Source organism: Quercus suber, unplaced genomic scaffold, assembly GCF_002906115.3.
Source record: "Quercus suber isolate HL8 unplaced genomic scaffold, Cork oak 2.0 scaffold_440, whole genome shotgun sequence".
NCBI classification, from domain to species: domain Eukaryota; kingdom Viridiplantae; phylum Streptophyta; class Magnoliopsida; order Fagales; family Fagaceae; genus Quercus; species Quercus suber.
The window spans coordinates 252,989-270,822 of NW_027069891.1; the positions used below are offsets into that span (position 1 = coordinate 252,989).

Genomic DNA, 17,834 nt, shown 5'->3' on the forward strand with positions numbered 1-17,834 from the left:
TCCTCAAAATGACAAAGTAGGAACCTGCAATCAATAATGATAGCACTATAAGGATGGGTAGAGCTGCATTCAATATTCTTAGAGGAAAAGAGATTAGCTATGGCCAGTGCATCCACTTCAACAATAAGTTTTTTAAAATTTTAGTTTTTTGCAAGCATGAGGCCATCGCAGAGGCCTCACAATTCTACTGCCATGGAGTGCATAAGGCCAATCTTTCTCAAGCAGCTACCAATCCAGGAGCCCATGGCATCTCGAATGATGCCAGCTGCAATAGCGCCACTCGAGTTTCCTCGATCTAAGCCATCAGTGTTCAGCTTAAAGAATCCCGTGGGAGAAGGCTTCTAGCCAAGGAGATGAGAGGCTTTAGGGGAGTTGCGCTAGGTGGTAGGGAGGGTGAAAAATAGGTCAGTGGAGGTGGAGGTGATACATTTAAGGATTTTATTTTTTTCAAATCAAACACCTTCAATGACTAGTTTATTTCACGCCAACCAAATGGACCACACAGCCACGGGGAAGATGACATACTAGGGGATGTTAGAGATGGTTGTGGGGTGTTTATGGGTGGCCATATTTTTAAACTAGCCAAAGGCATTATTGCAATCAAAACCATTGGGTAAGGTTTGATTAGTGAGGTAGGCCCATAAGGGTTGAACGAAGGGGTAGTCTCTAAGGATGTGGAAGGCTGATTTGGCATCAGAGTGGCAAAGTGGGCAGGTAGCATCCTGTATAATCTGTCTCATGATGAGAAGAATTTTTGTGAGAAGTTTTTCTTGGCTTACTAGCCAAATGAAGGTTTGGATTCTAGGAAGGGTGGGGATTTTCCAAATCCATTTCCAGGGTTGAAAGAGAAGTGAGGCGGTCGAGTAGTTCTTCGAGAGTGCGTAGGCAACGTTGGAGTTGAACTGACCATTCGGTGAGAGGCTCCAAGTTGCGAGGTCAGCAAGGTCAGATTGGAAGGGCTTGGGAGTAGCGTGAATGGTGTCAGAGATGTTTCTAGGAAAGACGAAGGGAATCTTGTCGAGAGACCAATTTCTGTTGCTGTCCCAGACTTCATTGACAGTGAGTGCACTCTCACCCACGTTAAGTGGACCTTGAATGTGGTTCTGCAAGGGTCCCCTGCCCGTCCAGTTGTCGTGCCAGAAATTTATGGAGGTTCCGTTGCGAATGAGCCACCTCATTCCTCTATCACAGATGGATTTCGCCATGCAAAGGCTAGACCACGTGGAAGAAACACGTTTTAAGCGATGGTTATTAGAAGGGTACTTTTTGGAAAGCATGGACACATGCAGCCCATCAGGATTCGTACAGATATTCCAGAGTCGCTTCGTAAGAAGCGCTTTGTTCCTGTGAGAGCATTCCTTGATGCCGAAACCACCCAAAAACTTTGGCCTTGTGACAGATTGCTAGTTAAGGAGATGGATTCTTTTCCTAGTGGTGGTATCCCCCCAAAGAAAGTTTTTGTTGATTTTGTCCATCTCCCTGCAAACTTTAGGAGGAAGCATGGAGCATTGCATGACGTGGGTAGGAATGGCAGTGGTGACAGTGTTTATGAGTGTGAGACGTCCAGCTAGGGAAAGGGAGTTTGCCTTCTAGTTCGAGAGTTTTACATGGAGTTTATCGATAAGGAAAGAAAAAGCTTTGCTATTTCTTTTATCTGTGTGGGTTGGAATTCCCAGATATTTCCCAAAGTCTTTGCAAGAACCGATGTTTAGCTCTCTCTCCACAGCATTGATAATAATTGGTGATGTGTGTGGCGAGAAATATATCTTAGACTTTGCAAAGTTTTTTTTTGGCTAGAAAGGGCACAGAAGGCGTGGAGTGTAGTTTTGATGGCAACACAATTCTTCTTGCTTGCTTTGGCAAAAAGGATGGGTTTGTCGGCGAAGAAAAGGTGCGTGAAGGTTGGACCATCTCTTGAAGTTTTTATTCCAGTCCAATTCTTGAGGTCAACTTCTTGATGGATAAGGTGACCTAAGTACTCCATGCAAAGAATGAAAATGTATGGCGAGAGTGGATCCCTCTACCTTATTCCTCTTGAAGGGGTGAAGCCTTTCGCCGTTCATCAAAATCAAAAGGTTTAAGGTGATGATGCAAGCCATTATCAAGTCTATCCAGGTGGGGGGAAAATTGAAGAAGCAAAGCATGTGCTTAATGAAACCCCAATCCATTCTATCGAAAGCCTTTTCCAGATTGATTTTGATTGCCATGAGACCTTTTTTACTCCTAGAGGTAGCCATGGAATGAATAACTTCTTGAGCGAGGATAATATTATCACTCGCTTTCCTACCGGGAACGAAGTTTGCCTACAGGGGATGGATAAGGTCACCAAGGTGGGGTTTAAGTCTCTGAACGAGAATTTTTGTGACAGTTTTGTAAAGAGTGTTACACAGGCTAATCGGTCGGAATTGGTGAACGGTTTCAGGTTTATCGACTTTTGGAATGAGGCAGATGAGGGTTGAGTTCCAATCCTCGGGAATCTTCCTTGTCATAAAAAACTCCTTGATGCAATTATGCGATTAGTGAAGGACGGCCCTACGGTGTCCCAGTGCCTTTGGAAGAAAATCGGGTGGAAACCGTCTAGACCAGGCGCTTTGGTGGGCTTGAAAGAGAACAAGGCGTCTTTGATTTCATCATTTGTAATGTCTCCTGAGATTAACTCCAAAGTGAGGGGCAATGGGATGGAGGTTATGCGGGTTGGGTATGGAGAGGGGAGTAGACACAGCTTCGGAAGTGTAGAGTGTAGTAAAATGAGTGAGAATTGCAGATTTGATCTCGGAGGGGTTGTAAGTCCTATTGCCCACAGAGTCCTTCAAACAACAGATTTTATTATAGCATCGGCAGCAGATAGTGGAAAGGTGGAAAAAGTTGGTATTTTTATTGTCGAGCAAGGTCCAGTCGGTTCTCAACTCTAAAGCCCAGAATTCCTTTTCAAGGCAAAGGGTTTGCTAATATTCATTGAGGAGTTGTTTTTCCAAGTTAGAGAGAGTGTGGTTAGGGCCATTGCAAAGTGCTTTTTGAATGTCGTTTAGGCAGGCAAGCACTTTTTTCTTTTTGTGGAAAATGTTGCCAAAAACATTTCAGTTCCACAACTTAACTCTTTGAGTAAAGTCAAGCAAGGTATAGGAAATATCGTAAGGGTGGGCTTGCCAAGAGGAGTTGACAAGGTTAGGGAAGGAAGGGTCCTGGAACCACATGGTTTCAAAGCAGAAGGGGCTCTGTCCATAATTATGGGGGGTCAGGTGAGTGTCCACAAGAATAGGGTGGTGGTCCGAGGAGGTACGAAGGAGGTGCATGACGGCGGTTTCCTAAAAAAGGGGCTTCCATTGAGGATTGGAGAGGGCACGGTCTAGCCTTTTCATAACAAGGTCGTTGTCTCTTTTATTGGTCTAGGTAAATCTAGGACCATTAAAACCAAGGTCAAGTAAGTTGTAGGAGTTAACAAGGTCATTAAAAATAGATATGTGTCTTTGGTTATGAGGGGAGTAGCTAAGGCTTTCATGACTTGTGAGAATCTCATTAAAATCACTGGCAAAGAGCCAGGGGTGGTTTGAGTAGGAGGCAAGAGTTAATAAATCATCCCAAAGCTTAATACAAAGACTTAGATCAGGATTGGCATAAACAGCTGAAAGCTGCCAAGGAGAAAAAGGGTTCGCTAGATATACCTAAAAAAACGCATTGATAGCTTGGTCTATCATAGAAAGGATGTCCAGTGTGACGTTGTTGTCATTCCAAAAGACCCATATTCCTCCCCGGAAGCCTGTTGCATCGAAGCGACGAACACTATTGAAACCCAAGGAAGAGTTGACATCTTCAGCTCGTTGTCCAGAAATGCGAGTTTCCATGATGACTACTATGTCTGGTCTATAGACTCGAGAGAGGTCAGCAAAGCTTCGCCTGAAATTTTGGCTACTCATACCCCTACAATTCCAAACCAGTATCTTCATTGGGAGTGTTCTAAAGGGGTTGGCCATGTGAACAAGGCCTGATCTACATTCCACCGGGGGAGGCGTTAGGAAATTTCGATGCTGCGGGTTGAGGAGGATGCGATGGGTTGACCATTGCATGCTGGTGTTCCACGTGGACGTGATTGAGAGTTTGAAACATTGAACTTGGTTCATCACTAAAATGCTGGATGCCATCTCGAACCTCCCTATGAAGGGGAGCATAATGAGAGAGCCCTCTAGTGAGAGAATGGCAATCGGTACCCCTTGGGCTTCGGCACCGTTCCCTGTGAAAGCATGCGTCAGGGGAGGTTGGGGGGTCGATGGCAGGGTGGTAGGCTGAAGGGCAATTCTCGAAGAAACTAGAGCTAGGTCTGGTGAGAGTGGCACGATTACTCTGCCTATAGAAGTGTTCGGAGGGAGCAAGTGAGCTTGTGTTCTCAGTGCAAGTTTCACTTCTTCCTCAATGTGTGTCTAGAACTGATTTGGGCAAGTTTGGATCCATCGTAAAAGATGGTTTCCTATCAGTCAGAGGCGCTCGTGATGAAGGAGAGCCCAAAGGTTTTGGGTGAGGTTTGAACAGATTCTGTGGCAAGGGTTGGGATGGGTCTATGAGGGGCGTGAGGACGAGTTGGTTTGGAGGGGTGGTTTCGAGTAGGGGAAGAAGGAGGGTTTGATAGGGTGGAATAGGACACAATTTCAATATTGGAGGGGCTGTTTTCTAAAAACATGCAAGGGGGAGATGCTTCCCTAGGCAAGGTGCAAGCATGGGGGGTCAGAGGTTGGAGGTTGGTGGCCATAGGGTCAACGGGCATGGCACCAAAAGGGGAAAGAGTAGGGTCCTTCGAAGTGGAAGTGCCTAGGGAGGTGGTGGAGTTAAGATTATTTGGGAAGGGTTTTTTTAAAAGGTGAGGCCGATGCAAGACAGGAAGGGCTTCTTTTTGCTTCTTTGCATGGCTGGTGTGACATGACAAGCACTCCGAGGTTTTTTGGGGGGCAACACCAGGCTTGTCATTTTCTACATAGGAGCTAGCATCCACTTTAGAGGGAGAACTCGTTTGAGCTTTCCTCGAAAAACTTGCTGGCTGGGCATGTGGCCCACGCCCTCCTGCTTAGTCGTGCGAAGCGCTAGGTTGGGGTCCAGCCGGAGTTTGCTCGGTGCGGTAAGGATTTTAACTAACATCGATTCTCCAAATGGTTTAGAGTTGTCAGAGTCAGGATTTGAAAGGTTGTCAGGGTGATGGGTGGGGTAGGATGGGTAGGTGCTGGTACAACCTGTGGTTGGATAACAGATGGGCACGTGGATGCTTTATGGCCTACACACCCACACTCAAAACAGATGGCAGCAATCCCTTCATATTGGACCTGTTAGAGACGGGAGCCTATCCGAACCTTGGATGTGAGAGGGGAGTCCAGATCAATTTGGATGCAGAGCCGCGCAAATCTTCCTCTGACATTATCAATGGTGTGCGCATTGACTTTGAGGAGGTTTCCCAATTGGTTACCGATCCTTTGGAGAATGCATCGGTCATAGAGTTCAATGGGGAGCTTCGGTAGCCTTGCCTAGACCGTAGTGGTGGTGGTTTTTGCCTCAGAAGGACAGAAGCCCGGAGACCATCGATAGACGAAAAGGAATTGCTGGCCAATGAACCATGGACCTTCGTTTGACTTTCCCATAGTCATCCTTAAGCTTGAATCAAATAAGGAAATAATCCAATCTCAGGTTAATGCATTGGAGCTTTCCTTGGGGCTTCCAAATTGCACAGATCTTGAAATCTAGATATTTAAAACCCAAGGATTTTCCGAAGGCTTTGACGATCAAGGCAGAGATGGGGCGCAAGTGCGCTGTTTTTCTTCACTAGAAAGGAGGATGACTGGGTAAAAGTCGTTGAGGTCCTCATCCAAATCAGAGTTAGCATCGTCATCGTCAAGGTGCATGCTTTGGAGCTTGTGGTTTTCCCATTCGAGGGAAAGTTGGGTTAAGGAGTCCCTGTAGGATTTAACAAAGCGCTTGGGGGAGAAGTTTTCGACGGAAGATTTCTACTTTTTTGTGCTTCGAATCAGGTGATCTATTTCCTCCGACGAGAGAGCTTGGGTGGCGTTCTCACTTTCCATAACTTCAAGGATGGAACCAGGATTTGAACTTAGGGGGGGCGAAAGCATAAACCAAAAAAAATTCAAGTGACATGGTTTATTTAAAATAAAAAAAAAAAGTCATGGTAGACAAAACAATTGCACTTTATTACCATAAATATTTAAACCAAGAAGGAAATAATATGAACCAAAAAAGTTGAAAGTTACTATATGATATTCAAACCTTTTTGGAGAAAGAATAAAAAAAGAAGAAGACTTCGGATCTCCAAATTTTGGATAATTGGAATTAATATGTTGATTTTATCACATTGACCACCTCACCAATATGATAAACTCATACTTTTGGATGCAACTAAAAATCACAATAATGAAGTTTTCAAAACTTTGTTGGAGGATTTTAAAAAATTGGGATATTAGTAGTAAGAGTTGGTAATGCTATATCATCAATATTGGCTTCAAAAAGAATTTTGCATTTTATCTTTTGAAAAAAATTTAAATGTTATAATTGACTTTCCCATAATTTATAAATCAATTAAAAAGTTATATAAATTATTGTCACCCCTGTAAGAGAATTTTTTTTTTTTTCCTATGAGATTTTTTTGGTTATGAGTTATTGAATTATGATATTGATGATTCGTGAATTTTTTGTTGTGTTGTATTTAGACTATGGAGGGGTCATGGATTCAAAAAAGGGTTAAATGATTAGTTTCTTTTGTGCTATTTGGACCAATTCAAAAATTTGAGGAGGGCCAACTATAAACTCTAAAATATAAACATGCAAATAAAATAGCTAAAAAAGTTTCTAAAAAAAAAAAAAAATATATATATATAGCTAATTTGAGAGGGGGGGGGGGGGGAACCCCTTAATAGGTCCGTCCCTAACTTCACAGAATTATTTTCAGCACAAACGCCAAGGCTTTTTTGTGCTCTTTTACTTCTGAGAATGATATTTCATTCAAAGCGGTGCACCTTTACCTCACCTACAATTGAGTATGCTCGTCACCCTCATTTTAACAACAATGACACTGTTATAGCCCCATGCATTGGTGAGCTCTACTTGAGATAGAGGCTCAATCTGAGGTTCCACACAATTGTTAGGCTAAGCTAACATCTTTTTAGGTGATTCATCCCTTCTTACAGTTGGTCTTTTCACAAACGATGCCAATTGTGGGAGGTGAGATTCTTTAAGTTGGAAAAATCGTAGAAATCAAGACATATTGTCTGCTATTAATATAATCATGCAAATTACACATCCCTCCCTCCCCCAGATCATAGATCAAGCCTCAAAACATAGCCTTTTATTTTATTAATTTGATGTTTGTTATTCTATTTGGTGACCTTGAGGGGACAATTGGGCGGTTCGATGTTTAGACCCACTTTTTAGGAGAGAGAACAAATCATGTCACATTAAATGCAATGAGAAGTTGTTGAGGCGCAAATGTTATCCTACATGGTTAACGCTTTTTTTTTAGGCTAGGAATCCAATGGCGTGGTGAGAGTGAGACCAACAAGGCATGCTCCCTTGGTCATGTATAATCTAAATGGTGGTAGTTTCTTCTTGTCCATAACTTCAGTTAGAGCATCCTTTTTAGATGTTGCAAAATTTATGCCATTTTACCACATAAAACACATACTTTATTATTTTACCACATCATTTTACAACATCTTATTTATCAGATATTTTATAATTTAATCCTATACATTAAAATAATATTTACTACACATTAAAATAATATATAATATATTATCCTCTCATCCATTATTATCACCAACAGCAACAGCAATAGCAACCCACACCGCAGATCAACCGCCACAGTCCACAACCACCGGCCACCCCCACAGATCAACCACCGACCACCAATATCAGCCATTGCTACCAAAAAAAAAAAAAAAAAACTCAAACAAACATTACAACCAATATCAGCCCCTACACAAGAAAAAACCACCATCAACCAAAATCTCATACCCATCCCAAATCTCACACCCACAATCTAATCAACCTACCACCATCAACGAAAATCAGCCAACCACCAACAATCAAAACAACCAACCACCAAAAAAGAGAGAGAGAGATCGGCGAGATCGGAGCGGCGATGACGATGGCGATGATCGGAGTGGCCTCGCCCATGCCGCTTGCGCCTCCGAAGGCAATGATCCGATTAGAATGGCGATGAGAGAAGAGCTGGGTCCGATCGGAGTGGCGATGGCGATGAGAGAAGACCGATGATCTGATCGATCAGAGTGGCAATGACGATGGCGATGATTGGAGTGGCCTTGCCCATGTCGCTTGCGCCTCCGACGGCGATGATCCGATCAGAGTGGCAATGAGAGAAGAGCTGGGTCCGATCGAAGTAGCGATGGTGATGAGAGAAGACCGATGATCCGATCAGAGTGGCGATCCGATCGGAGTGATGATGGCGATGATCCGCTTGCGCCTCGCCCATTTTGTTCTTTCTCTGTTGAGGGAAGAGCTGGGTTTGATGTGAGAGAGGGAGCCGGTGAGTGAGAGAGAAGGGAAGAGCTGGGTCTGATGTGAGCCGGTGAGTGAGAGAGAAGAGAAAAGAAAAAATGAAGAGAGAGGAGAGAGAAAAGAGAATATAAAACATTAAAACTTTTGCCACATCTGTCCGTACCGTTGCAAATTTGCAACGGTACTGTAGCAATGTAGTATAACTTTTGAGATTTGGCACATCTCATAAAGTATCATTTTTTTGTTTGGTGTGGTAAATGTGCCAGATATTTGGCATTTGGCACATTTACCACACCTGCTACGGATGCTCTTAGTTTCGTTGTCCAATTTGTTGTTGTTTGGTTAACATAAGCTATTAACAAGCCCAACAAACCTAGCATGAGAGTTTGATAAAATATTGTGTGTAATGAGAGAAATGATTAGCTCTTTTTTTCCGAATAAAAAAAAGGTCGGGTGATGGCGTTGGTCAATTACGATCTAGCAGGATATACCATAGACATCCATATTGGCCTTTGACCATAAGTGCTAGTGGTGGCTCAAACCCCAAGCCGAAGAATTGATACCAAGACCAAAGAGCCCACAGACCACTATATCTCCACCCAGATTAAACGATTAGCTCTTCAGTTAACAACTTTTCCTTTGTTAGATTAAGGTGAAAGTTCAACCTTATTGCTGATTGTGTTGCTAAATAGCAATAGGCTATGATTATGAGATGTAGGCTGTAGTAATGTCAATGGTTTTTCACTTTTTTTGTTTGAGAGGGACTTGCCACTAGTGACTTAGAGTTGCTTTAGGCAATATCCGCAAGGATTTCTAATTTGTTGTTTTATATTGCCCTTTTTCTTTAAAAAAAAAAAAAAAAACACCAACCTTTTTATTTTTATTTTTCCTTAAATTGTATGTCAATAATTCTTTATATGGATAAACTACATATTTAGTGTATATCATTTACAGCATATTTCAATTTGGTCCTTAACTTTTCAATTATGCTAATTTTTTATTTTTGCTGTTAACTAAGTTAGCAATTTTCATCCAATAGATAACGACAAAGACTAAATTCACATGGTACTAAAAGGCTAAGGATCAAATTATCACAATTAAAAAATTAGAAATCAAATTGAAATATAATGTAAAAGATATAGACCAAATACATAGTTCACCCATTTTTATATTTTGGACCGAATGATCGATAGAATGGTCTAATTTCATTTTGGTCAATATTCATTACTTTCTCAAATTGACAGATATTAATTTGACGATTGACGAACTTGATGCAAGTTGCAACGACCGGCTCTCTTTTTAAAATTTTTTTTTTTATAATGAATTTTATGCGACGACTTGGTGAATATTACGATCATGGAATGTAAGCAATTGGTTGACAATACAAGCTTAAGCACGTGCATTTTAAAAAGCAAGATATTGTTGTTGTTTGATGCATATATGAATTATTCATTGATAGCTAAGATCGATTGTTTGCATCAGATTGAAGCTGCCACTAAATCACAGCTCATCTTTAATCTGTTGAATGAATTGAATCCCAACACGATTACAGGAGGATTCTAGGTTAGGTCTTCTGCCATTACTTTAGAATATTCAGAAGACAGGGTAATTGGAATTTTACCAATATGAACTTTGACTAAGATTGGCAATTTGGCATAACAAACTTTCACATTGGCACTCATTGTTGCAGATTGGTCAGGTGTGTTTTGCAGAGCCACAAATAACATGGTTGTTTTCACAAAAATAGGATCCTTTTGAAAATCCTTTAAGCATTTCAGCATTAATATTACCATAAGTAGAAGCCCTACTGAAAGTCAGTAAATTTTTTTAAAAAAATTTAAATTATGAAGAAAGCCCTGCTACTAGTAAAATTTAAAGGGTCAATTTGCTTCTCTTATATTTGCTTAAGAGCATTCACATCGGGTTTCTAAAAATATACCTATTTTATAGTCTAAAATACTAATTTAATTATTTTACCAATTCATTTAAGAATACATTTAACATCCTAGTTCTTATTTTTACATACAACATAATAAAATAATATAAACTACCCAATAAAATAAAGAGAGAGAGAGAGAGAGAGAGAGAGAGAGAGAGAGAGAGAGAGAGATGTATAGACAATAAATGATGGAAAGAGGAGAGAGAAGTGAATAAAAAAATTATACAACCTTGTTATATGAGTTGTTATTTTTACCAACTAGCAGTAGCATGGATGTAAAAAAGTTTAGATATACACACCTGGATAAAGTGAGTTTTTCTTATGCTTTAGGTATGTAAATAGCTGTAGGGATAAAAGGCCCAAAAGTATCTATTGGGCTGTGGGTCTTGTCCGAGGACGTTTAGTAGTCCAAGGACATATAAACGATAGTGAAGACGTAAGAATCAAAACTCCATAAGCAAGCTATGATTGAGAAGGTTGGGGAAGGTGGGCTGAGGAGGAATGCTTCCTCGGCTAAGCAAAACAGAGGTCAGAATGTGTGGTTTGCCATCCGGAGTAATGTTCTGGGATATCCTATTGATAAGAGGACACATCATGAAAGCACGAGACAAAGGGAAACTACGAAATATCTTAGAGAAAGCTGCTACCATCACATTAAATGCTCTGTAACTAACTCTTTTGCCGTATTAATGAAGAAATGATACCTGAACAGTATTTTTTAGCCTTACAGGCTTACAGCTACTCCCAAAGATTTCAGGAAGGTGTTGATGGGATCTAATCTACACGTAGAGGGTGGAAATGAAAGAAAGAAGATAGTATAAAATAGAAAGAAGATCTTGAGGGAAAGGAATCAGGAATTAAGAGAAAAACACTGTAGGAACAAGAACTGAACTTGTAACCAAATTCAAAAGAGATATATACAAGAACTGATCTCCTCAGATTGTGTCGAGGACGATTTTCTTTGGATAAAACCAGTCTATCTTTACTTTCTTGTTATTTGGATCCATTATAGTTGTTACTCAACTCATTAGAGCCTAGTTTTCTAACTCCTTCTCTACAAATTCATTGTATTAGACTCTTTAGGCCTAGATCCTTTTAACTTTTGGGATTAGGAACCAAATTGTGACTTTACAATAGCAATTTGGGGTCGGAAACTTTACATGAATGATGAATGTTGCAGGCATCATTCATGTAATGTATATTGTGAAGCATAAATTTGATGGGGAGTGATTAGTAAAGAGACATATAGATTTTGTTGGTGCATAGCTAAAGTTGAAGCAACGCATCGAAGTGGTATAACTAAACAAATGAAGGTATAAATTATATTGAATGAATCATAGACGAGATAAGCGAGTTAAACCAGACTACATAGATTTTTGTTTTTTTTCCGCTGAATAACTAAGACAAGGACATTTAGATATCTAGATTCTCTTTATTTGGAATTAAAAACAATTCAAAAAACGGTTCATGGGATTGTAAGATGCCTTAATTTGTAAGCTGATAGGAGGATTAATTTTGCAATGATAGATGATGGATTCACTGAATCCTTTGCTTACAAACCCCTCACCTTTTATTTGGCCGGCCAATACCAAAGAATTTCATCCTTTCACTTTCACAAATTTCAAATGAGATTAAGCACGGGCAAAAATATTTTCCCTTGCCCTACAACTTCTCTAGGTTTGGCACATTTTGAAACACACCATTATAATTTGTGACACTCGCACATGATTTATGTTTGGTTAAAACGTGTTGACTAAAGAGTATATAATTTGCCAAATTCTCTTATTACTTCCAAATTCCAAGTTGAGCACCCAATGTATATGTCAAATTGTATCAACTGTGTTAAGATAGTGAAGTGGAGGCTTTGCCGCCACCACCAATTTGAACATACATGTAAATGCAATTACTTTGCTTTCAATAAATGTAAGGTCATATCCAAACCTAATAAGTCTTGCACTGAAGCGACATATAAGCAATCAAAAAAATCTCCTTTTTTTTTTTTTTTTGACATATAAGCAATCAAAAGAATCTTGTTTTTTCTTTCTCCCGTAAAGTTTTCCTTTGAACTAATTTGAAGAAATTTCTTTTAATGTAGTACCTAGCAACTTATAAGACAATCCACTTGTATTATTTAAACAAATCATATAACTTATTAAAACAGTTATGTAACTAAAAGTATAGATAAATAGCTATTTTTGTCGTCCTGGCTGTAATGGATTGGGAAGAAAATTTCTCCTAACAAATTTGGGGATAAAATTTTGGATTGGGAAGAAAATTTCTCCTAAAAATTTTGGAAATAAACTTTTTCCACCGATAAATTAGTATGACTTCCTATCAGGAGCTTATATGTCCGCGAAAACACATAAAATGCCAAAATACTCTCCTCTCAGACCACATAAAGCAATAGAAGTTACAAAGGTCCATAGATGGGGCACCTAACAAAATAGTCTTCTTAGCATAACTTTTCAAAATATTTGCCGACATTAACACGGTTTCAAACCACAAGAATCATAAAGAATAAGAACGTCTCGAATCTTGACAAAGCATTAGCATATTAACATTCTGAAGACGATTTTTTTTTTTTTAAAAAAAAAAAAAAAAATTAAGGAACCGCGCGTATAAAACTCTGTTGGACCATTCAAACAAAAAAAATGTTCTGACCCTTTCAGACCAAGCCAACAGTATTAAAGATCCTAAACCCAATATGTCAAAAAAAAAAAAAAAAAAATCTCCAAGGCGAATAGGACTAAACAGTTTCTGCACTTCCACAATTATGTAATGCCAAAGGCCCCAAACTAACATGAAGACCAATGAATTACTTGTTATTGTACTCATTTTACAAGATAGCTTCACATTACAGCATGATTGTGCTCGGTTTTTGTAAAAGAAAGGCTACATAAGACTATAATATAACCATTCAGAAAAACATGGGCCCGGGCACAGATACGAGTATGATACGCAAACTCGAGCAATTTTTGAAGAATTATTACTTAATACAACAAATATAACGTAATACAACAAATAGAACACTATTATGACATAGGTACGACACTGATATGACACAATTATGGCACCCCAAATGAAGTGTCCGTGCTTCCTAGAATAGAGCTAATTAAAAGAGCAATTCAACAAAAGTGCATCCATGAAGCAATTTGGCATAGATTGTTAACCAAGAACAGGAAGAAATCTTTTTCCAAACCAACACTTTGTTGCAGGAATTTTCATTTTGCTAATACAGTTCAACAATAAACAATAAATCAAACAAACCAGTTACAGACAATTAAAACACAAGAATTCTAGTGAAAACACTAGGATTGATTTGAGCAATAACAAAATTTCCAAATCTTACAAAGATCATCATAAGTTGGAATTGGAACCATCATCTTCACCATTTGACCACCTCCTGAGAGTGCACGCCACTAAATTCTTACCAGTGAAAAATCCAAATCTGGTCCTAAACATTGTCATCCGGCTATTACTACTTGATGCAACATCAGCTACCAGAGTTCCTTGGCTAACAATTGGTGGGAACTCCATGCCACTCTCTTGAACTCCAAGCTCACTACCACTGCCATCCAATGGTTCAATTTCACAAGCATCCAGAATGACAATCAAAGACCCCTTTCGTTCTCGCAACCAATCGGCAACTTCAGTGCTCACTCCCTTACACTTCTTCACCTTAACCTTCACCAAATTGGGACAACCAAAACCAAGCGCTTCAATCCCAACATCCGAAATGGGACAACACTTAATACAAAGCTTCTTCAAGGCTGCACATTTCGCAGCAATGCAGGCAATCTCGGCATCACCAATGGTGCCACTCCCGCAGAGTGCCAATCGTTCAAGCTTCTGGCAATTAGAAGCTATCAGTGCTAAACTCGTCGAGGTAGGATTCATTCCAATCAAAACAAGCTCTTGCAAATTGGGGCATTGTTTGGCCACAACAATTAAACCCTCATCGCCAATCCTATTAGTCCTCCAAGCATCAATGTGAAGCTTCCTTAATAGCTTGCAGTGTTCAGCAACACAAACAAGGCCGGAATTTGAACATTCCGGAGTCTTAACAATATGCAAGATCTCCAAATTGGAGCAATTCGAAATGGCACAAAGGCCAACATCGCTAACTTGAACCCTCTCGAGATGAATTTCGGTCAAACCAGTGTTGAATTTTCCTAACATATCTAAAACCTTGTCCCACTCACCCAAACACCTAATGAGTTTCAAAGTTTTGAGCTTTTTCGAACCGACTATAAGCGGTCCAAAGTTCTGACCATGGACGAGCTCCTTCAAACAGATTGATTTCAAAGACGACGCCGCAGCGCCGGGACCGATCGGCTCCGCCGAATCGTGTAGGCCACGGAGGCGCTTCACGGAGAGCTCCTCGAGAGCTGTGCAGTGATCGAGGACTGCGTTCATGGCTTTAGCGCCGAACATACACGAGCCACAAGAGAGTTTCTTCAAACCCTTGCAGTTCTGAGCAAAAGCGACCATTCCTAGGTCAGTGAGCTCGCGGCAACCACGGAGCTTCACGCTAGTGAGGCTCCGGCACCGGATCGAGATCAGGACCAAAGCGTCGTCGTCTATGCTAGTCGATTTCCGGTCACATCGGAGAGCGAGTTTGGTGACCGAGTCGAAGCGAGCGAAGATAGAAGGAATCGAAGAGAGCAAATCAGCTCGAGCGTTGAGAGAGAGACGGTGACGGCTTTGAGCGTCAACGCTGAGCCACCTACGGCAAACGAGCGAGCACCTTTTACGGTCTCCGGTGCCGAGGAAATGGAAAATGCTAGCTAAGCACTCGTCAGGAAGATCGGCTGTATAGTCACGACCAACGACGACGTTTTCGGAAAACTCCGCCTCTTCCATTAACTCAAACGGCGTGATAACCGCCGATGAGCTGAGTTTGAACCGATAATTCGGGTATAACTGGCTAAACTCCGACGGAGAACCTAAGCTGGAAGTGGACTGGCCCATTAATAAAAAGTAGTTGGCGGTGGTGTGTGAAAGCTACGCTCCCGTGAAAGAGAGTGACAGAAATAGAAACGGTGAGATGGATTGAGATTGAGATTTTGAGATTGAGAGAGTATTTGAGAAACAGGGTTAAATATAATAATATGAGAGGAATAGGAAGAAAGGTGTGGGGTTGAGTTTTTGAGTTTGAACTTTTACTTTTGCCAATTGCCCCGTCAAATGGTGGGTGGGTTTGAGTTTTGAGTTTGAGTTTGAGTTTGAGCAGGTGCGTGCGTGAGTCGTGACCTCGTCGCAATCGCCACGGCCGACTAAACCCGTGTCGTGATTCATGATCCACTTACGCACATTTGAGAAGGACGCGCTTTTTTATGCGTTAGTAGTATTATCATGTATGGTATTGCGTTTTAATGTTTTTGCGTGTGATTTTGAAAATGCTATTAATCTGGGCCGTCGAATGAAAATGATTAATGTTTGCTTTTTAGGTGCTGAGAATTGGGACCCTCTTAACATTTCCTCATTATGGTATGAGTTAATGGGCTTGCGTGTGATTTTGTAACTTTCTTCATCAAGGACGTCGAATGATAAATTTGGGAGTTGGGAATGGGGGGACCCACCCAACATTTACCATTTTTAATTATGTTTTCTCTCCCCTAATCTATGACTAACTTCTTTTGTATTCTAATTATGATTATCATGATTAATTGAACTTGACATTCCTACGGCTATGCTGTAGTCTCCGAACACTTATTTGCATTAATTGCATAGTTTAATTTAATACCAAGAATAACAATTTTTCGTAATTTTTAAATTAAGTGTGTAACAAAAGCTATACAGTAACTTAACTTATTTTCAAAAAATAATCATAATTTTGTTAAATTTCAAAAAAAGCCTAAGACAAAAAACTAGAACTTTTTGCGAAATAGACTTTTAATAAGGACCCTTCTATTTTTATATATATAAACTTTTAATATGGGCCCCTTTCTATGATAATTCGATTATTTAAAAGAACGAGATGATGAATTTGAACTTAATTCTTCTAATCAAGAAAAGCATGTTATAGTATATTACTAAACTTCAAGGCTCTTGGCCTAGTTAATGTTCCAAAAGCCAAATAAATCTTATTTTTTTGGGATATTATGAAATTTACTATAAAGAATATAAATTAAAGTCTCTATTGTTAAAATCCTTAATAATAAAAAATATCTTTATTATGTTGATAAATGGTATTTGTCAGTTTAGTTATCAAGCGTCTTAAGATATTTGCTAAAATTGAATTGATTGGTTTTTTTTAATGGAGTTGAGACACCTTCAATTTAAAGATATTTATTTATTTATTAGTTTTTACCATATTTAAATATCGATCGAACTCAATTGAAGCTTCTTAACGCGTGCATAACAGTATAAGGACTCCTGTTAACAAAAGTCGTGATAGATCATAGATGTCTTGCATTGGTCTGATTGTAATTCGTAGTAAGATTTTTTTTGGTTACTCTTCAATCTTCAAGCACCTCGTGTTTAAAATATCTTTAGCTTATGTCGGTGTTTATGACTGATCAGAATCCTTGAAACGAAGGGGACAAGCACTCCTTTTCTTTTACCTGTCCTTATCCCAATTTTCCAACCGTTTGGCATTTTTCGGAGAAATATTTCCACTGGAATAAAATTACTATCTAGATTTTCGGCCCTTGATAGATGGGAAAATAAAATTCATTGGCTTAAGCCTTGATTTAGAGTAAGATAGTAGCATATAAAGAGGACCCATTACAAGAAATCTCAAAATTCAAATAAGAAAAAAAAAAATATATATATATATATATATTTTTTTTTTTGAATTGAGAAAAATAATTTATTTGGAAAGCCTGTTAAAGTATTAATAGATGTCTAAAATTTGAAAATTCAAATAAGAAAAAAAAAATATATATATATATATATATTTTTTTTTTTGAATTGAGAAAAATAATTTATTTGGAAAGCCTGTTAAAGTATTAATAGATGTCTAAAATTTGGAAATAATAATTGAGCTTATATTTGTATGCATTACACACGTGCAAATGATCATTTGACACATGTATAGATTATTTATGTGTACATTTAATATTAAACATACAACAAATTTTCATAATTTAAAATTAAAATTTAAGTACACATTTTAAAATAGGTCATCTCTAATAAAATTCTTAAGGAACATGACACAATTGAGTTCCTACAATTATTATTTGGAAAAGTGTAGTTAAGTGACGCAAAAAATTACACTTCTTTTTCATAACTGTGATGTAATAGAGTGTGATTGATGAAGAGAAAAAATGATGAATCTATGTATAAGTAATAGGAAACCATTCATAGTCCACTATATCAAAATTAAGACAAAAAAATTATATAATTTTTTGTATTGCTAGAATCACTTTATCATTTCCACAGGAAC

At 39.1% G+C, this 17,834-nt stretch overlaps 1 protein-coding gene across 1 annotated transcript; it reads right to left on the reverse strand.

The window, feature by feature from the left end:
• Window positions 1–13,568: 13,568 nt before the first annotated feature.
• Window positions 13,569–15,770, reverse strand: LOC112030048 (F-box protein SKIP2). Its single transcript, XM_024062729.2, has one exon. The coding sequence runs from the start codon at window positions 15,413–15,415 to the stop codon at window positions 13,802–13,804; it is 1,614 nt and encodes a 537-aa protein (XP_023918497.1). The 5' UTR covers window positions 15,416–15,770; the 3' UTR covers window positions 13,569–13,801.
• Between the last annotated feature and the right edge of the window lie 2,064 nt (window positions 15,771–17,834).